The sequence below is a fragment of the Oryzias latipes genome, chromosome 10, assembly GCF_002234675.1.
Source record: "Oryzias latipes chromosome 10, ASM223467v1".
NCBI classification, from domain to species: Eukaryota; Metazoa; Chordata; class Actinopteri; order Beloniformes; family Adrianichthyidae; genus Oryzias; species Oryzias latipes.
This window is the reverse complement of record NC_019868.2, coordinates 8794640-8816851: the sequence shown is the minus strand read 5'-3', so window position 1 is coordinate 8816851 and position 22212 is coordinate 8794640. Positions and strand designations below refer to the sequence as shown.

Here is a 22212-nt window from a genome sequence, read left to right as displayed (position 1 = left end):
GAAAAAAATAAGAAAATCTTCCATCTTGTCAGAAGAAACACTAAAGGAACAGTAGTTTTTTTTTTTTTTTTGTCTTTTTTGTAAAGTCTCTACATTTCATCCAACAAAGCCCAAAGGAAAGACCTTGGTCTAAGCCAAAAGCAGTGGTTGTAATCAGACTTTGGGCAAAAGTGACCCAGATATGCTTTTTTTTTTTCTTTTATTCTTTTTATACTACATCAAATAGCGTAATTTTAGTATTGTTTTGACCAAAAAGTACACATTGGACACATTTTCCATTAAGGGTGAAGCAACCTGAGTCTCTATACACAAATCTTATTTACAACACTTATTTGCCATTTTTTGAGGACTGCTATGCCTGTGCTAGTGCCATTTTATGAAAAACAACAAAAATTGTAAATAGGACAAACACAATGACATTCTATTCAAGTCAAGATTTCACAGTTGCATTAAAGTCAGACTACAATTATCTTTCAGCCATTTGTAAAAGCGTTCCCGGTGCTCTTTTAATTATGATTATGCTTTTTTTTAGCCAAAATCCAAAAAACCTGTGTCAATTTCTAAAGAACATAGTTTCTGCAGAGCAGCAGGAGTTCATCAGATATTCCCCCCTGAGTTGTGGGTGGAACTGTTGATGATAACTGTTGACTCCCACTCCCATCATCCATCTGTTTACACAGTCTCCCACTAGCTTACAGCCCCTCACAACCTCAACCTAACATTACCGAGCAATATCAGAGCTGACAAGCCGTACAGTTTTGAGTCAGATTCCAGCTCTGACGAGGAAAACAAAGACGTACATGGATCCATTTGTCTAAGAGTTGATGCATCAGAATGAAGCCGAGGAAGGAGCTATAGAGGCCCGACCAGTGTAGCTTCTACATCACAATTACAAGCGTTTTCAACTGTATTTTTTCATCTCCTCCTGATTCACAACAATTTAAACAAAGAAATACTCAGAAATGTAATTTTAAGCTTAATTTTCTTTTTTTTATGTCCTTCATCATGAGAAAAATGCCACAAGAACGTGTTAAAAACACCAAATGCATAATTTTATTGAGAACCACATTAAATCCCAAATACAACTTTAAGTTCCTCTTTCAAAGACGGCAGTCGTTGAAGGCACACTGTTTGTGCTAATAGTTTGTTCCTTATTGTGAAATTTGCGTTTCGAGGCCAATTACAAGAGATGTTAGGTACCTAAAGATAGCTGACCTTATGCTGCATAATGCATGTCACCTTGCAATTACCTAAGAAATACATAGAGCAGATTTGCCATTAATTTGCCAATCCCTGATGAATTTCTTTTGTAGAAGCAGAAGAAAAAACAACACATGACGCAGCTGGTGGTTGTGAGGTTGAAGATTAAGATGGAGATGAAGGAGATAATGGAAGAGGCTGTGTTTTCTGTAAATGTTAATTGTTTGTATGAAGGTCACCAAAGTTAATAACATTGACCACAGTAACTCCCCCTCCCCTCTTCGTTTTCTTAGAGGAAGTTAAAAGCCATCCTACTTTGCCTGGGATAAAGCCAATACATCAAATTATTCTTATCTTCCAGAAATCCCAATTAGGGTCTACAATTTTGGGAACTTCATAATCAAAGCTTTAGATCATATAAGCAAAAGTATAAATAAAGTACAGGAGTTTTTAAAAGTCCACTCAGGCTAAATCACAGTACAAATTCTTTATCACCTTATTCCTGTTTGCTGCTCTGGTGTGGTTAATTATTCAAGACTTTCACTAAATAAACCGTGACAGTCGGTGTTTAAACACGTTAAAAATCAACATAAATCTGGTGATCTGAGAGAAAGAACCTTTTAAATTCTTTGAAATATTGGCTTTCAAAGCATTTGGAGTTGTAATATCCTAAAGTCAGCTTGCAAAAAGTGTGGTTTATATCTAACTGACGGGCTCAGCTTTTAAAGTTTTACATTTGTGCAAGCAGCATTTAAAAACAGCCAATGGCAAGATATTAGTAGAAAAAAGAAAAGAAAAAAAGGAGTGTGTTTTTATTTATTTTCTTAATTTAAACTGCAGAAAAATAGAAAAAAATGCTTTGATAGTTGGGTGTATATTTATAGATTTCTTAAAGAAGTAAGCTTTTTTTTATACATGTATGTGCATCAAATGGGAATTCTTTAGTTGAATCAATAGAAACAGCAGGTAAAAGAAGATGCTCAGTGCCACTAAAAACAAGGGAAAACAAAATGAAAAAGACTAAGTGATACAAAATCAAAAGCCTCTTCTCCTAATCCTTCCATTTGTCTGTCATCTTGTGAATAATCCACAGCAGCATAGAAACTCACACAAATACAGTGTGCAGTGATGTGAGAGAGTGAGTGATGATGATGCTGGGATGATGCTCAAAACACAAGATTAGACAGACTAAGCAATTTGGCAAAGATTACTTAAAATATGATGGAACTACACACCAATTATCTCAAAGGGAAAAATTTCAGGTTTTAAAGTCTCAAAAATGTGTCAAAATGATAAAAAAATAAACAACATTTCATTGTTTAGACTGTTAGATTAATAAAGCTGAAGCGTGTCATACTAAGCTGCTCTTTAGCATCTTAATGTTATCTTTTATTAAAGCAAATAGTTTTAAGTACATGCAAATTCAAACATGTAATGAATTCTGTGAGGTTGAGTGTAAAACTGTAGCACCAATCCGTTTTTCCAAAAGTATTTTACATTTGTTTTAATTTCTAGATCTTTTTTGTGACACACCATATGTTAGCTATTAGAAGCGTTAGCTGCATTAGTGTTTCCACAATACGTGTACCGTAATTTACGGATTATAAGCTGCTACTTTTGTCGTTTGGAGGATGCGGCTAATTTATGCCATTTTTCTAACGGCCACTAGGGGAGCTCCAGCAGAAAAGGTAAGCGTGGGATAGGGGGACAGCAAGTTTAATGTAAATTCCCGTTTTGAGAATGAATAGCACGAACAGATACTCACGGGAAATTCAAAAAGAAAAGCAGATGGTTCTAGCTGTCAGTCATCTGAGCTGTCACTTTAACAACTGACTGCAATTAATAACTATCCATGAACCATTCACCTCTCGACTCCGAACAGTCTCAGGAGGAGGCTATGAGAGAAGCTGAATGCGTACCCTGATTCCCTGTAACAAGCCCATTCATTTTGACACACCCACAAGCAGCCAAACAGCGGACGTCACTTCTGCTTAGGGGTGTGACGATAACCGCATCACCGCATGCATTGTGATTGGAACTATAATCAACACATTAAACACATTCATCTTTGCTGATAATTTACTTTTTCTGCTAGTCCTGTGTCCAGACTTTAAGGGTTTCTGGGAGAAACCTTTCATTCATGTGAGACTGCTAGAGGTGTGCAGAACGTAATTTTAAATGTGTGCACATGTGGCTAAAATGCAGGCACGGCTTTGTGTGTGTATAAAATGGTTTATCCTTTAAAAATGAAAAGGGTCCGGCTTCTAATCAGGGGCGCTCTGTAGCCCCGAATTTACGGTAACTCCTAACCCGGTTTGCAACACGTAAAAAAACAGACAGATGCCAAAAAAAAACGCTACTGTGGCCACGCTTTTTGGAGAAAAAAAAAGGCTTTAAGTGTGTTTTATAGTGTGGAAAATATGGTAAACAAGTTGACCTGAAAGTTGTGGTTTTCCAGTTGTTCCATTATTACCGAAGAAAAAAAGAGTCCAGTATGTGAAGAAGAGGAGCAGTTAAGAGGGTAAAAGAGTGTCAATGTAATACAGAGGTCCAGGTTATGGTTGAGAAAACATTTGTACAGGATGACAGTATCTGCAGGGTTTTTACTTCCGTACTTTGATCTCCTCTGCTGTCAGCCAGGTTCCTGTGAATCAAGTTCCCAGTATCAAAGCCTTCAGGAAGACAGGCCAAGGTAACACTGGCTGGTGTTGGGCAGGCATGCAGCATCCGCTTCATAAACCATCAGCAGCACTGGAAATCAGACGGACTGGGTGTGGTGCTTCAATTTTGGTTTAGTTTAAAGCTCTTTCACGCTGCATGGAAATATTATGTATGAAAAAATAGATTTGATGACCAAATATAACACTTTGTCACAACTCCTCTCCAATCAAATGTTCAGGCAGAGTGGAGAAATGAATTCCCCACAGAGATGTTCAAACAGAAGAAAAAACATAGCTTAACACTAAAAATATAGCCTGAAACATGCAGTTTATAAAAAGCTCAAACAATAAAGTCTTACATTAAATGGGTTAAATAAAGCAGAAATAACAAAGGATTACCTGATCCCTAAAGAAGACCTAAGTAAACTGCTGTAATGTGAACAGAAACAAATATAAATCTGCAATGTGTATCTTGTAATATTTTCTCCTAACTGCTTTGTTTTTACAGGCTTTGAATGCTCATAAATCTGTTCTAACCTCAATTTGAATGAATAACAATGACAACACCTTCTGACATTCTATATGTTCTATTTATTTTATGATAAAGTTAAAAAAATAATAATTTCAAAAATTGATTGGTTTTCTTTTTTTTCTTGTTGTTACAACACAAGACTTGAAGCCCTTTTGAAAGCCAAACTGAAGCCAGGGGCAGTTCCCAAAGTTCCCACTAAGAGTTTGTTCTGCCATCAGGTCCACCACTTTCGCTCAAATTAGATGTATTTCAGTTTTTCAACTGAAATACGTGTTTTTACAGTCCATCTAAAAAAAAGGAAACATTTTTTCTCTGCAGATAACTTTTACATTCATGACAACTGCACTGAGGGTGAATGTGATGCTTTGATTGGGATTTATTCATAAAATCATCACCTCTACATTGGCCCTACAAATTTCTTTAAGAAACAGTCATAGGGGCAGTTTTCTCCATTTACCCATTTTTGGGGGGACATTACATAATTGTACACTGTAAACGATTTGATACTTACAAAGATTCAAAACTTAGATTTTAGACATTCAAGATATTTCACCAGGTTACAAGTTGTTTCAACTCATCTTATCTCTCTAATTTTTGAAGCTTTTCTAAGTTGAGAATTTTGTCTCATTTGGATCTAGAAGGTAAGACATTATTAAAAATGAGTGAAAATCCTTTTGATCTAAACTCTACAATAGTAAAACTTTTTTTAAGACAAAAAAATACACAAAAAAAAAACTCATAGCTTTTTTTTGTAATTTTTGATTCAATTATAAGGACGTTCAATACATGTTGACAAGTTAGATTGGCATTTATTGTCATTTTTTGAACCCAAAAAACTGATTTATGTTCTAAGAATAAGTTTTAGATATTATGAGGATTTATTAAGACAGGCCAGATGGTATTCTCATTTGTTCACATTTTGTTCTAAAATGATTCATTTCAACCTAATACACTAGTTTCTTTTTGTCACTAATCAAAAAGAACCACTATTAGGTACATAAAAACTCAAATAATACAAATGATTTGCAGAAAATGGATTGAATCACTTCATACTGTGTAACAGTTAGCTTTTTTTTTTCCTTTCGAACACCTTTGTGGAATCCTTGTTTCTAAATTTCGAAATCTTATTGTAATATTTTTTGTTAAGTAAAATTTACTTGCTGTATGGACAGATCCGTTTACTACTTTCCACTGATTTTCCTCTTACGATTACTATTTGGCAGCCGTGGTGCAGAAGTACAGCGGTCAACCTCTGATTGGATGATTGCACCAACCATGTGACGACATCTGTCAACTAATCTACAGTCAATGCTATAAAACAAAGTGTAGGTCGATGTAAAGGCGGAAATGAAACGAAAAAAGAAATAACAGGACATACCTTTACATTAGTGTTTGTCTATAAAAAAAAACTATAGAAATTAGGAAAAATCCTATAGGAATTATTATTTAAAAACAAAATAGTTTGTTTCGAAGGTAAGAAATATAAGTCAAACTAGCTGAAATTCAAACCTTGTTAAACCACAAACCACCTCAAATCTCAGTGTGAGCAAAGCTCTGGTGACAGATTGACAGGCGACAAACTGACTGTGACAGATTCTAAAATCGCATTAAACTAAATGAGGAATGTAAACTGAGAGAAAGACACCGGTACCGACACGGGGGAAACAGACTGACAGAAGGATGGGAGGGGGGGATTAATTTGAGTGTTGGGGCTGGAAAACCTGACAGACTTAGTGTGACATTGAATTTTCCATTTCAGAAATAAAATATGGATGACTTGGGTTTTTTTTTTTTTTTTTTCCAAGGTGCACACCTGAGCTGGTGAATTTACTGTGGAACGTGTAAAGTGAGATTAAGGACAGTACTAATAAAACAAATACACCTGCAAACGCACAAAGCAAGTACACACATCCAGTGTAGGGGATAGACAAGTGCACACTAAAAAAAATAAAGCTTTTGCAGAGAAATAGCAGAAGCTTCAGAAGCAGAATACATGAAGTCAAAAACATTTAAAAAGAAAGAAAACACCTCAATAAATACCTTACTACCTCGTGGTTTCTATGTTTTGGAAGGGATTTTAACCAACATATAAGGGTAAACTTTAAACGTGTGTCAAATTTTAAAGTAAACAATATATCTACACCCCTCACTGTAATTATCCTTTATTTCTGAACAATCCCCCTGTGCAATATTCTCATACAGCCAGCATAGGATGAGAATGTCAATCAAACAAGAAGTGAGCAAGCATGCAAAACTGTAATAGAAATTAATTTGTTTGTGGAGTCTGCTGGATGACAGTGCCTCTTTGAGTGATGTTCCATCTGTCGCTGCAATAAAGACGCAGAATTGGACAATGAAAACAGAAAAGTCTTTTTTTTTTTTCTTCTTTACTTCACATAACCGAGTTGTGAAAACACAGCACCCAGAATGCCAGAGAAAGAGCTGAGAAGGTTGTAAATAATCAAACTTTAGCTGCTTTGCTGTATGTGCCTGTGTGCACACATTTGACTGTGCACTGTGGATATTTCTGCCATGGTGAATACTTTTAATCAATATTCAACCCGGGGACCGAGGACCTGGCCAAACCCTCTGGGTGGATATCAACAGCTTGTTGATAATCAGTAAGAAATACATTTAGTACTTTGTATCCAAGCCATCAGTTTATAATGCATATTTGATGCTACACTCAAATGACTGTCTTTTTGTTTTTGCCTGCCTTTACCTCGTTTATTAAACACGTACCCCCATTTCCTGTCTTATGCTTCCTGCCCTGCAAATCCTCATAATACATTTCCGTTTTCTTAGTTAAATTAGCATTTGATGCAGAAGTGGTGTGTTCTGCGTGGCAAAGTAAACCGCAATTAAGCCCATGGGGAACTCGTTTTGCCTGGTTTAGCTCTAATCCAACATGCCCATGCTTATCACCTTATCCCACATGTGCACTCCTACACTGTGAAAACGATGCTCAACAATGTGCCAGTCTATTACAATCACCTGTTACAGCAGTGAACAAAGACTGGCATCACCATTGCCAGGCCCTGGAGTCAATGAGCAACCACATGTAATGCTGGGCCCATGAATATTGATGAGCATGGTAGTGATGGGGATGATTGACAAGAGAGATAAATAATAATAACAAGCAGTGCTAGGCTGAAAGACTCCTGTGAGACCCACCAGAAAGGTTGTTGCCATGGCGAGCTGAAGAAAAGGAGTGAAACATTTGTGCTTGCAGGGAGAAGCTCACCACTCTATCTCTGGATTGTATGTCACAAATATATCATTTCTTAAGAAAACACCAGGCTTTATTATTAAAATATAGCTTGTAATTCAATTTTTTCCAAATACTTTAAAGACTAAAAAGAAAAGATATTAAATAATTGGGTGTATCAGAAGTTGAAGTTGCTGGTTATTTTGTCCAACAACTGGTACTCAAAAACATGAAGCCTTAGTCACATCTGGCTTTATGGGTGGATATGGCCTGTCTGCACACAAAAAAACGGGCAAAATTGTACGGGGCCGGAAGGACATTGCAAGGTTGCAGACCGCTTAGCGAGCCTGCAAAGCAAAAATGTTCATGCACATTTTTGTATGGGCATGCTGCAAGCGACAGGTCATATGGAACAGTTTTAGCCATTTTGAACTCTAACCATCCTTTAAGTAAGGAAGATTTAAGTCTGATGCAGAGATAGTTCAGAAAGGTACTTTTCACACTACAAAGAAATGGTGGTGGTAAGTGTTTGGCCTTTGTCTTGCTATTTCTAATACATTGGAAGAAGAAGAGTTTCCAAGCTCATTTTGGACTTTTTGCTTACTTAACTATGCAGAGTAAATGGTAAGAATTGTTGCCAGATAAATAATCAGAAAAGGTTTTATAGTGCAATTTAAAAATAGACTAAATGGATCAAAATGTTTTTTGAAAAAAGGGCAGATGGCATATTTATTACTGCTGTGTCACTTTGACTTCATATTCACATACCATTTCCCTCACGGATTCTACATTGAATATTCAACCTAAATTAAAGGATTAATTTAAATATTTCCCAGCACTTGCTTAAAGCACGAGCTTTTATAATATTATGCGCCAGCTGATTCATTAGAATATGCCTATTTTAAATACAAAAATTTGCTTTGCCCTTCTTTCCAACTTTGTCTTTACATATTGCATTTGCACACAACATAGGGAAATAGTAATTAGCACCATAAAGCAGCAGCGAAGTGTTGGTCATTAGACTTTCTTTTTGAAAAGACGATCGGGCCATATAAAATACATTGGCAGACATTAAACATTTAGAAGCTACTCTGATATTCTGCAAAACAAGCCCAGAGGGCTTTATCGTCCGCTGACGAGCAATAACTTACCACACACACCAAAATGTGAAGTCTAAGCGATGATTCTCTCATTTTAAGAAGCTGGATCACATGGTGGATTTTTTTGAGGGGTGGGGAAAGGATGGGATTCACTGCAGTTTTTATCATTCTTTATTTACTTTAGTTCAAGTTAACTGTACTTTTAATGTAACCCACATAACCCACAAAATGGAAACTACCGTGGATTAATTGCTTGAGTTAATATTAGCACCAAATAGCAATCTTTTTGTGTTCGGGTCTGAACTTTGATTTGACAACATCTATTTCAAATGTTGCATTTTATTTATTGATTTGATGATGTGTGTTAGACTATTATTCTGATGTACTACCCAGTTTTACTTAAGTTTTAAATTTTATTCAGCCATTGGACAGAAGACTTCAAATACATGAAACCCATTTAAATTGAAAGGACACTAGGATTGCATTGATTGCTGGACTTTCCATTTCCTGTCCATTTCTGCTTTTTCACAATTCTGCAATTGTGAAAATGTAAACAAAGATTTCTACTGAAGTTTCCTTTATTTTTTCAAATATATCTCCTTAGGGTTTGGTTAAAGACCTGTGCTGGGGACAATAATCCATGAGTCTTTTAGTTTGTCTAACTCTTCTGGTTAAACAAAGTTTTTTTTTTTGGTTGCGAATCAAAAAGACACCAAAACTGAGGCTTAAGTGTTTTTTTTGGGTTGTTCTATTGTTTTAAAGTTGAGTCATGGCAACTGGACTTAAATTTTGCTTCATCTATTTAGCTCAAACGGGTACCATATGGTCGGAAGCTAATGCAACATTTACAATGTTAGCTCATTGTATAAAAAGTATAATGAGTACAATATGAGCATAAATCTAAAAACAAACAAACGTGGCATTGTTTCCAAAGGCTTCTTTTGTGTGTAATTGTTTTTTAATGTAATTGTTTTTTAATGTAGGGTAAAATACTTTTAGAATTTAAAACCATACCACAACAAATTTAAATAAATTCTGCATTGAAAAAAAGAGAAAAGAAAATCAAATCACATAAGTCCTACCTTAAGTTAGTCAAAATGTATCAGTTCTTCCAGTATCTTTTTTAAATTGTAACTTCCTTTTTTTCTTTTCATTTAGCTATATTTTCTATACATTTTTTTCTCATTTATTTTATAATGTATTACATTAAAATTTCTATCTTATCCCATACAATGGAGAAAACAAGTGTTTGTTAGTGTACAGGCCTACACTGAAGACAGGCAATTACACTATTTGTTTTAAAGAATTTATTTGTACATTGGTTCAGGAAATATGCAATCTCCCAAGCAATAACTCTGTGTTCTTTAAGAAGCTCTTCTATACTCCATTTGTTATCGGTGCTAATGTCACCTGTTTGAACTGGTTATCTGTATAAAATACACCTGTCTACACCCTTAAGGCCCGTACACACCGGGACGAATATTCGCCAGGCGTTATTCGCCACGTTTTTTGTGTTCACACCCAGGCGATTTTCGCTGACGATGAGTGGAGTGAACATGCAATTTCATTCCCTGACATTAGATGGCGCTTAATGTAAAACCGAAATACTCCTGTACACAAGGTGGCGCTGCGCAACTTTACGCTTCTTAAAGTCGCTTTTCACTCAGAAGAAGAGAGCAAGTATTTACACGCTTGTCAGAATCAAACAAAGAAAACATGAATATTTCAAGCACCAGTAGCTCCAACTGGTGCTTGGTTCGGGGATGTTTTAGAATGTCCGTCATTATTGCTTCGCGGCTGTGTAGACGCTACTTGGCGTCTATCTTCTTCGCTGGTATGTGTGCTCAGCAAGGCAGTTTTGTTTGAGCGCCCCCAAGTTGTGTTTTACTGTAACTTCAGAAGCTCCAGACACGTGAGCAAAAGCGCCGTTCTCATTGGTCGAGTAGATTTCGACGCGACGCGTCGAAAAAAAAAAACGAACCCGAGGCGTTTTTTTTTTTTGACGCTTTAACGCCTGGCGTTTTTTCGCGTCGGTGTGCACACTCTCATTGGGGCCCTTTGTTTAGTCACGAGGCGTTAAACGTCGGCGAAAATCGCCGGCGAAATTCGTCCCGGTGTGAACAGGCCTTTAAGCAGTCAGACTGTAACCTCTTCATCATGACCAAAGAGCTCTTGAAAAACACCAGGGATAAGATTGAAGACCTGAACAAGACTGGGATGAACCAATCTGCATCAAGGAAACATCTTGAGAAGAGATCAATTGTTGAAGCAATTATTAGAAAAAGAAATACAAGAAATAAAATCTCCCTCTACCTGGAGCACTATGCTACATCTCACTTAGTGATGTGCAAATGATCTTGAGAACTAAAAGAACAAACTAACCAATGACCTGAAAAGAGCTGGAACCACAATAAAAATAGTAGTAAGAGTTCTCTTCTCTGAAGGTGAAATGAAAACCAAACAAAATGGAATGTCTACTTTGCTGTCAACAAAGACAATCAATGACTATAATCAATAAAAGCCAAATAATGAGCATCCTCATGTTACGATTTAAGCTATACCAGTGAATGAATAGACACCCAGTCTAGGTTCAACTGGAATAATACTAGGTGACTCGTTTGTCTTTCATAAAAAATTACACGATGCAGCAAAGGCTCTAAAGCCTAAAGCACATGGGCATGATTCTTTTCTCGCACAAACAAGGTCTATAGGACCTTTCCCTCGCTGATTCTGCTGCTCACAAACAATAGCAATGAATAGCTTTGTCAAGCTGTCAGCCATTTAAAAGCAGACCTTTGCCAGGCTTTCTGAGGCTCTGCCTGTTTTCACAAAGCCAACACTCTGTGTTTTTCATTGTCCTCTTTATCTCATTGTTATACAGACAACGATAGCGGGGTGACTGAAGTCTTTCTAAAGCTGACCTGAGATATATAAAAAAACTGACCTCTGTTTACTGGTACCACCAAATTAAAACCAAATGAGAAAGAGACGATGCAATGCATGTAAATGTGAGTTTTCTTCTGCATATGAAAGACAGCAGTTATTGTTTGAATGATAAATGGAACAACTGTACAGAGACTAAAAGCCAGGGGGATAACTGATGGTGTCTATCCACATCTTTGTACGATGTGTATGTTTGCATGACAGGTGCATGGAGATGAAAAAGTGTGGAATTGTGAAGAATCACATGGAGCTTGGATGAATGGGAAGAGCCAAGAGTGTCAAGCAACATTCAGAGATGTGTACATCATTGCAGAGGTGCTGATGGGCCCTAATACAGAATAAGGAGAGCCAATCAACGTCTATCTATCCTCTCTGCCAGGTTGACACATCGTAGGGATACTTCAAGGCCAGCGCACGGCTGCATTCTGCTGACAACTCATTACTTGAGGCATGTCGACGAATGGGTAAGATAACAAGATTGAGTTACAGAGTTCCGTACACATTATGAACACAGCTCTCTTCCTCTGGCCCTTTCATTTTCACCAATCCCTCCATTTATCAGTTTCTTGCTTAACCGACATTGACTAAATTTTACAAAGGATGTTTTCTTGTGGTTGATTTTTCTAAAGCTTTCAAAGTCTTAAAATTCAGAAGAAAAAGTAAAACAGAGCCATTAATGACGGAACTAATGTTGTCAATTGGTGGCTACCTCTCAATTTCCGAGTGTTTATTATTACCAACAGCTGATACACAGTGAAAAGAAAACCAAGTGTTTTACTGAAATAGTTTGTTAGTTTGTTTGATGCTATGCAAATGAAAATGCATAACACCAGGAGTCGCTGTTTTGCAATTTGATTTGAAATTTGACAAAAAAACAGCATGGCAATTTACAATGGAAGAGATTTAAATTTACTTTAAAATGAATTTAAAGCAAACCATGTATTAAAATGTCATTTTTTTAATTGTAAATTGCAAAATGCATTGTCATTTGAACTATGACATCAAAAACCTGTGACAATTTAAATTGCAACTGATTATGTTTTCATTTAATATTATATTTTTGAATAGTTATATTGAATTCTAAATTGCAAAAAAAACACACACACATTTAAAAAAATGTATTTTCATATTCTAAGCCTGAATTGTAAATTGAATTGTCAATTTATAATTGGACATTACTTTGAATTGTGACTTAAAAGATCTTCTATATTTCTACCTCAAAAAATGCCAGGGTGAGGTTGCTTGCCCCTTCTGACTCCTCTCTGGCTTGTGCTCATTTGGAGCTTAAAGGCCCGTACACACCGGGACGAATATTCGCCAGCCGTTTTTCACCAGCGTTTTTAGCCACATTTTTTGTGTTCACACCCAGGCGATTTTCGCTGACGATGAGCCGAGCGAACATGCAATTTCATTCCCTGACATTAGATGGCGCTTAATGTAAAACAGAAATACTCCTGTACACCAGGTGGCGCTGCGCATCTTTACGCTTCTTAAAGTCGCTTTTCACTCAGAAGAAGAGAGCAAGTATTTACGCGCTTGTCAGAATCATACAAAGAAAACATGAATATTTCAAGCACCAGTTGGAGCAACTGGTGCTTGGTTCGGGGATATTTTAGAAAGTCCGTCATTATTTCTTCGCGGCTGTGTAGATGCAACTCGGCGTCTATCTTCTTCGCTGGTATGTGTGCTCAGCAAGGCAGTTTTGTGTTTGAGCGCCCCCAAGTTGTGTTTTACTGTAACTTCAGAGGCTCCAGACACGTGTGCAAAAGCACCGTTCTCATTGGTCAAATAGATTTCGATTCGACGCGTCAAACCAAAAAAACTAACGTTTTTTTGCGTCGGTGTGTACACTCACATTGGTGCCCTTTGTTTAGTCACGAGGCGTTAAACGTCGGCGTAAATCGCGGGCGAAATTCGTCCCGGTGTGTACAGGCCTTAAGGTTTCTGATTTGGCTTACGCTGAGGAGTTATGACTAAGCTAACACTGAACTGGGAATGTCATACATAAGTCCCTGCTCAGATATATTTAGCAAACACACAATGCCTCCATTGTGTTCAGGACGGTTTTACAGGGATGGTCTGATTTAAATGAGCACAACCTAATGGGTGGCAAGTGTTTGGAATGATTCATAGATGGTCACCAATGCAGAAACCAAATGACAATCCAAATTTGGTAAAAAGATGCTTTCAGATGGTAATATAGATTAATCAGCTTGGAAAACTGAAAATCAAGGCAGGGGCAGTCTTTGAGCTAGTCTGTTAAATTGTAGAGGCACACATTGTGCCAGACATGGCATTGGACCCAGAACTGGGTCTGAGGGCGGACCATTACAATCACAATAGTCAAACAAACCAGATGTTGGTGATTCTTAACCACAATACACAGAACAGTTCTGTCTACGTTTTTGGTGAAAGGTATAATATTCTTTGTAGTCATCTTTTCGGACACCAAGAATTTCAAAGAAAACAGACAATCTCATAAAGAAGGCTGGTCCCTGAGCATTAAAAACTTCGGAAGCTGACTGTGCACTGGTGTCATTCCAAACACAAGAGGGAGTTGCATCAAATTTTCATTTATTCTTTATCTGTTTACTGTACTTTGCAAGAAGTAAGCCTAAACATAATAACTCTCCCTGTCTTGAGAACTTGTTGCTGAAAAATGTCAGGGCATAATGCATCTTTGTTATTCTGTCACCAGTTAAATTTAATTATTTACTCGGTCATATTTGGGGGGTTGACAATCACCCACTCATTCCAACATTAGCAAGAGAGTAAATTCATTTCCTTTTATTATTTGCCAACCCATATGCATCCGACGTCTTTGTATGTGTGAGCATCTGTCTGTGTGGATTAATGGTGATTGGCGTGAGGGTGAAAGTGGGTGGTGTGGAGTGATTAATCAGCATAATGAGTGGAGATGAGCACTGTGCAGATGGAGCCCACACTCAGGACTGTGTCACCCAGCAGGCGGTCTCTTTGCTCCCCTTCAATGCCTCTGCATTGTTTTAAGTACGGCTCGAGCAGCATTCCTCTGGCTTTTGTTGCTTCCTTCCCCACTTTATCTGGGAAGCCAAATTCCAATGAAATTGCTTCCCATCAAACTCGTTTTTCTTTTTCAGTGATGGTTAACTAAAGATTACAATCAGTGATATTTCTCTCCAAATAAATATGAAAAATATTTCGTTTTGCTTATTTTTTTGACAAACAGAGCCTGGCCAGTGTGTATGTAGCCAGCAGATTTTTATATCATTAAGTTGTTTAGATTTTGAATAAAGCACATATTTGGCTAGTAAAGCTAAATCAGTAATTTCGTTTTTACACTATAAGGCACACTCAAAAGCCTTAATTTATTTAAAAAAAATAACAATGTGCCTTATAATCCGGTGTGCTTTATTTAGGGATTAGTTCTGGTTGTACTTATTGATGTCAAAGTGATCTTGAGAGGTACACAACACTTTGTCTTTTGTTTGGTTCAATTTCTTCGTGAACACACCAACATGGCTGACATGTAGTTTGAACTGTTTTGTTTTTCTTCCTTTTACTAAAAAGGTAGTCACAGTACAGTTTGTTTTGGTCTGTTTTTTTTTACGTTTTTTTTCTATGTGTTGCAAACACAAGGTTGTTAGTTACAGATAATGTGACTATGGTAGCGGGGCTAACACTTTTAACATGGTTAACATGTTGCCTGTTTCAAAAAGGTTCTGGAGTTACCCTGAACGCAGTTAATAAAGTCTGACTAACTGTTGGATTTATCTTTGACTCTTCTCGTCTTACTTAATGTGCCTTATAGTTCGGTCCGACTCATATGTAACATAAGTTCAAAAATAGACTATTCATTGACGGTGCGCCTTGTAATTCTATGCACTGTACAGTTTAGAAAATACATTTTACCTATGAACAAAAAAACTTGATTTCAGTTTTTTCCTCACTAAAATGTCCTATCAAATCAATTTGAACAAATAGAGCACTTAAAATAATGTGTACTGGCAAAATGATGAACTATTTCAATGAAATGCAATAACATTCTAACATGAGCTTGAGTTAAATAAAAAAAATATTCCCATAAAGAATGTCTAAGTTTTATTAGGCTTCAAAATCCAGTGTTCTAACTATGCTTTGTTTTAAAAACACACTGGATGTATTTATGGAATACATGATTTGTGCAAGGAAAAAAACAAAAGAAACTCTATTCTTTGTTCCACCTGGGGTTTTAGTTTGACAGAGACAAATTTGCCAGATGTGGGATCTTTCTGCATTTATAAGTTAACTCTGTTGGTCCTCCCACCTCCCTCTAGACTTTATGACATTAGCTTCATTCCCAAATGGTTGTGCTGAGTCACACACTTGTTCTCCTGAGCATTACTAAGCCTGGCTCTTTGTAGGAAGCCACCCTGCACTGCTTCACATGCATAAAAGAGAAATCTGGGGGAGGCGAAGCCAACAATGGAAAGTCTTTCAAAGAGAGTGACTAGCTGGTTGTATTTGAAAGCATTGTTTTGTTTTTGTGAATGACTAACCTTAGCTGACAGTCATATCGCTAAGACTCATGACAGACACAGTTTTGCACATGTAATAATATGAGTTTTAGAGTTTTGACTGCTTAAAAAAAATGAAAAAGGAGAAAGTCATGCAATACATCTAAGAATTGCCACATTTAGAGAATAATATTAAAACAAATTAGGTGTATGTGTGACCTTAATGGTTTAAAGCTTGTTCAGTTTAACGTCTATATGACAAAATAAATAAGTGCCATGAAGACTCGTTGCTGTCAGGTTTGACATTATCAGTAGTCACATCAAGGTCATCTTATTGGCGGTTGGCAGGAGGGAGAGCTTCCTCTGTCTGTGACTCAAAAGTCCACTTCACACCAAAGTCCAGCCGTTTGACTGATGTTTTGAGCAACAAGGACTTGGTGGCGATTGGCTGAGGACACAACTGTCCTGATGGCAAACACAAAACTCAAGGTGGAAAAGGTCATCCCTTTGACTTCTTTTTTTATTTTCTCAAAGCAAGACAAGGACTGTAGGTGTGGTTTAATCTCTCAATAAATAGTGCATTCTTAGAGCCCGAACTATAGCTTAATAAAGGTTATCGGAGTTCAAATAATTTTGTTGAAAGGCAGAGTTTTGGATGGACCCCAGTTAAAAAGAAGGAAGCCTACTGCCCATGTTCCGCAGGCTGGTGAGTGGAAGCAGAGATAAATGGAGTATAAATGGAATATGAAGTATTTGCTCATAAGTATTGCTGGATAAATACACTGCTTAAAAAAAATAAAGGGAACACCAAAACAACTCAATATAACTCCAAGGCAGTCACAGCGCTGTGTAATTACACCATCCAATTAGGAAGTAACATCGACTGAAAATCAACTTCACATGTTTTTGTGCAGAGGAATAGGCAACAGGTGGCATTACTAGGCCATCAGCAAGACACCTTTAACAAAGGAGTGGTTCTGCAAGTGGTGACCACTGTCTTTGAGTTTCGTGGCAGATTTTTTTGATGACTTTTGAATGCCGACAGTGTTGTCACTCTCGTGCTACCATGAGATGGTGTCACACAAGTGGCCCAGGCAGTGCAACTCATCCAGGACGGCACATCAATACGGTTTTGCCGCCTGTTACCGTAGTATCCAGAGCCTGGAGGCGCTACCAGGAGACAGGCCAGTACAACAGGAGATGTGGAGGAGGCTGTAGGAGGGCAACAACCCTGCAGCAGAACTGCTACCTCCTCCTTTGTGCAAGGAGAAACAGGAGGAGCACTGCCAGAGGCCTGCAAAATGACATCCAGCAGACCACAAATGTGCGCATTTCTGCTCAAACTGTTAGACACAGACTCCATGAGGGAGGTATGAAGGCCCCATGTCCACAGGTGGGAGTTGTGCTTGCAGTCCAACACCAGGCAAGACGTTTGGCATTTGCTAGTGAACACCAAGATTGGTAAATTCACAACTGGTGCCCTGTGCTCTTCAGAGATGAAAGCAAGTTTACACTGAGCACATCTGACAGATATGACAGAGTCTGGAGATGCCGTGGAGAAGGTTTTGCTGCCTAAACAGTATTATCTAACATGACCAGTTTGGCAGTGACTCACTAATTGTTTAGGGTGGCATTTCATTGGAGTGACGCACAGCTCTACATCTGCTCACCAGAGGTAGCCTGACTGCCATTAGGTACCGAGATGAGATTCTCAGACCCCTTGTGACACTATGTGCTGGTGCGATTGGCCCTGGGTTCCTTTTAATGCAAACCCACGCTAGATCTATTGTGGTTGGAGTGTGTCAGCAGTTTCTGCTATATGAAAGTTTTGATGTAATGGACTGAGCCGCCTTCTCCAGACCTGAATCTAATTGGGATCATCTGGGACATCATGACTCGGTCCGGTCAGGTTGCACCACAGACTGTCCAGGAATGGGCGGATGCTTTGCAGGTGTGGAAGGAGATCCCCCGGGAGACCTGTCGCCGCCTCATCAAAAGCATACCCAAGCGTTGCAGGAATGCCATACTGGCACGTAGAGGCCACACCCATTGCGGAACCTCATATTGACTTTTCTCAAAGACATTACATCGAAGTTGAATCAGCCTGTAGTGTTTTTCCACCTTCATTTGAGTACGATTCCACATCCAGACCTCCATAGACTAAAACATTTAATGTACATGAATCATTGTGTGTGGTTGTGTTGTCAGCACATGCAACTATGTAAAGAATAAAGCAATTAAAAACAATGTTTCGTTCATTTGGGTGCATGATGTGTTTTTATAGAGTCCCCTTTCTATTTTTGAGCAGTGTATATGACATAAGTCCAAAAGTAGACTATTCATTGACAGTGCACCTTAGAATCCGAAGTCCCCTGTAGTGCGAAAAACATGGTTAAAAAAAGATGCACCCTTAATTGGTTGAAATCACAAAGTATGTTTTTAGGCTTCTAAAAGCTAATTTAAAATATATATGTATATATATTGTTAGAATGGATTAGGGTTTAGATCAAATTGAATCAAAGTGATAACCTTCTTTTAAGTTATGAAGCCAAGTCTTTGGAAAACACAATAATTAGAAATATTATTTTTTTCTGTATTTTCTCTGTTTGTTGTGTAGACTAGACAACACTGCAGGATACAGTCATGCAAACAGCACGATGCATCACTGCCAACATTTTACTGCAATCTAATCTTCTATTTGCAAGTAACCCTTGAGCCACACACACCCTACTGATGAAATCAAACACACAAATATGAGTCAACGTGACTGTTTTAGTCACAAGGACAGAGCAAGAATTATTAGTGAAAAGTGAGTGCAATGCTGCCACCAGATTGATCTTCACCTCAGATGCGCCTGCCCTGTTTTTAATTAATGCTTTTGGAGACAAGGGATTATAAATAAATAAAAGAGGAACAAAAACAAGTAGCCTTTAGGAAGCTCATCAATCATGGTTTAAGACAAAGGCAAGAGCGAAGAAGGGAGGAGTCGAGGAGACTTTGCCAAGCCGTGTCCTTCATCATCCTTTATAATAGGATGAATGAGGGGTTCCTGCAGTCTATGTGAGAGTAAAAAAGACTGACTTGTGCCAAAATAAACACTGTTGGTTTAAAATAGGGTCACCAAACTATCCGCCAGACACATGTGTTCTAAATTAACCTACGCTCGTGAATGATACTGTTTTGACAGACATGTGTAAGCTGAAAAATGTTAAACTGGTAAACATTGTTTTTCTGTTTTTTTTACCTGGATGAGTGACTCGCTCAGCCTCTCTTCGTCTACTTGCAGCACGATGTCCCGGATCTCTTCATAAGGCAGGCGGAACGAGCCCAAAAAGATAGCTGTTGTCCGGAAAAACACAACAAAACACAACTGTTAAAACTAAATAACCATAGAGCTTCCTACTAAAACATCTTTAAAGCATTACAATTTACCTCAAGAGTTCCCGAAAAGAAATGATACATTTTATTTTCAAAATGTAAAATCTGAACAAACAAAAGTAGGAAAAGCAACATGTTTTATGTTTTCATTTTTGTTTTTTTTGGCCTGTGGGGAACTCGAAGAGACTCGCAGAATTTGCCTGAGGGGGGATCTTTGTGAAAGTTTCATAAACCAGGTGGGGTGGCTACCTTGGAAATTGGAGCTGATGGTGTATCCAGGTGGAAGTCACAGGTGGAGTTTTGGTAATGAGTTGGAGGAGAGTTACTCAACAGCTGTTATACGACAGCAGCAGTGGGGCCTGATATCTGTATTGGACGTGCAACAGACAAAGAGATGGGGGCCCTCGTGTTTTTTTTTTGGACAAGGAAGATCCCTCACATTCTGATTTTGTTCATTAGAACTCATCACATTCATTCACTCTGTCACTACATAACCAACAAACAAAACTCACTTAGTCTCTTGCATGGTTTACTACACATATTATGTTAGTACAATACACTTTAGTATTTCAAAGTGTAATACTGTTTTTGTGAAATACAAAAATCTATGCCAAAAACGGCAAAATGACTTTTCAATTTTAGGTCTCCAACGCAAAGTAATTTAGAGAAGTGCTTACCTTATTAAAACAAATAAGTGCTGGGAGCTCAAATCAAACTTTTCCTTTTTGTTGTTGTTGTTTTTTTTTTTTTTTTTTTTTTTTGGGGGGGGGGGGGGGGATAATGCAATCATTTTAGCCACTGCTGTTCTTATGCCAAGCTTTATGATACTTAAACAAAATGCTGTTTAATTCTGCAGAATGCAATCTTATTTACAGGCTGTTGCAGCAGGCAGCCCTCAGACTGTTGCAGGCTCATTACGATTCAGCTAACAGTGGGAGTTTCATAGCCAAACTTTTCAAATTGAAGAAAAGTGTGAAATTCCTACTGAGACGTAAATTTGCTGAACTTCTGGGTTTGCTGGGAGCAAACCATTATTGCCGTTAGCTCCCTTTGAACATTTTTTTCATTAAATGTTATCTAGAATGCATTATGTTTTAACTATAATCAAACTCTGTTTGCATGACTGTGTCTAGCCCGAGAACACTTCGACATGTGGGCAGGCAAAGGTCGACCGCCCTAACACTGTGGTCCCTTGCTCTTCGTAAACTTTGTAAACTTGATCATGTTTAAATGTACAGGAGGCATTTTAAACTCTATTGTGTTACCGTACTTTAGCATGGACAATGTATTTGTGTCACACTCGTGACGATCAAAATGTATTTTTTGATCTCAGAAAAGTCAAAAAGTGGCCTTTGTGTGGTTTGTGGCTCCACCAAGCCACCAGCCACCTGTAGCTGGATAAAGGAGTTGGGGGGGGGGGGGTGTTTAAAAGACAAGCAGGCGCAATCTATCAGATAGAGGTATGCATAATCATTATACCAAGATACATAAAATGGCACTGACATAACAATCCCTCATGTCACTCTCCTCCCCATTCCTGTCAGCGAAGCTTCACATGAGGATTGAAAAGGCAGCTTGGTGGGTTCAGCGGCAGGCGCCTAAGATGATCTATGGTGTTGTAGTGAGTGTCAAGGCGACTCAGGAGACCTGTGTAGTTGTGTACGACAACCTGCCCCCCCCACCACCACCACCAACAACTTTCCTTGAGGAAGGTAAGGTTGGCAAATTCATTTTTTCCCCCCCAATTCCTGTCAAATTCACAACCTATTATTGGCTTTTGTAATTCGACATGTTGGTGACACCTATCAACATCCTAACAGTTCACGCACATGTGTGGTGATAGGATTTGCACATCATAAACAGATGCAAACATAAACAAATTGTCATTTGGATGCCATCTTCCATTCTGATAGCGGCCCCAAAAAGGTGACAATTGCCCAGAAGTTTTGGTAGACTTCATCAGTTACATGAAATTAGGCTCATTTGAATTATAAATGCATACAAAATGCTGCATAGAACAAAAATAACCCTCGTGTAAGTGACAAAGCTCAAAGTATTGGTGTCAAACACAGCCAAAATACGGAAACGTTATATACTTACAAAGATTTTGCGCTGTCTTGGCATCCAAGATTCGTAGTTCTTTCGCCTTTTTCTTGAATTGCGGTACTTTGTCGTCTGTTTCATCACTAAAATCTTTCTTTGCTGCAGAAAAACAACAGAAAATCCATTTTAGAGTGATAGCTTTTCCAATCCAACTGATGATTTGTATTCTACATATTTTAATGTGAGCTCAAATTTCTTTTTTTTTGTATTAATTGATATTGCAATATGCAATGTATAAAACTTCATTGGTGCACAACCATAAGGTCAATATTTTTAAAGCAAAACTGCACTACAGAAGAAATAACTGATTTTTTGTTCCTCCATAAAGTAGCGGCAATATGAGAAAGAAGATTCTTTAGATCTTTCTCTCTCCCCCGGGGCTTTATGAGAAGAGGCACACTTTGTTGCTAATCATCACAACGGCTCTGTTCAAGCCCAAGGTGGGAGTCTCATAGGAAATGGAGAACAAACAACCCGCTCCCTTAGTGCTATCTTGCATATTTGAAGAAAGAATCAAAGAGGTAAAATCTCCTGGGCAGCCAGAAGAAGCAATGCTTAAGGCTTCTACCTCACTCTACTGCATGCTGTCAACAGAACACATCAAGGATGTACT

The 22212-nt window shown here is 38.0% G+C and overlaps 1 protein-coding gene across 8 annotated transcripts in view; it reads right to left on the bottom strand.

The window, feature by feature from the left end:
- The window catches only part of diaph2 (diaphanous related formin 2), a 426600-nt gene that overhangs the window by 174300 nt on the left and 230088 nt on the right, over nt 1-22212 (bottom strand). For all 8 annotated transcript variants that reach the window (XM_023958996.1, XM_023958998.1, XM_023959002.1 and 5 more), the window contains 2 exons: nt 21597-21698; nt 19363-19457 (listed from right to left, as the gene is read on the bottom strand). In XM_023958996.1, the coding sequence (XP_023814764.1) occupies nt 19363-19457; nt 21597-21698 (197 nt within the window). The remainder of the gene's footprint in view (nt 1-19362; nt 19458-21596; nt 21699-22212) is intronic.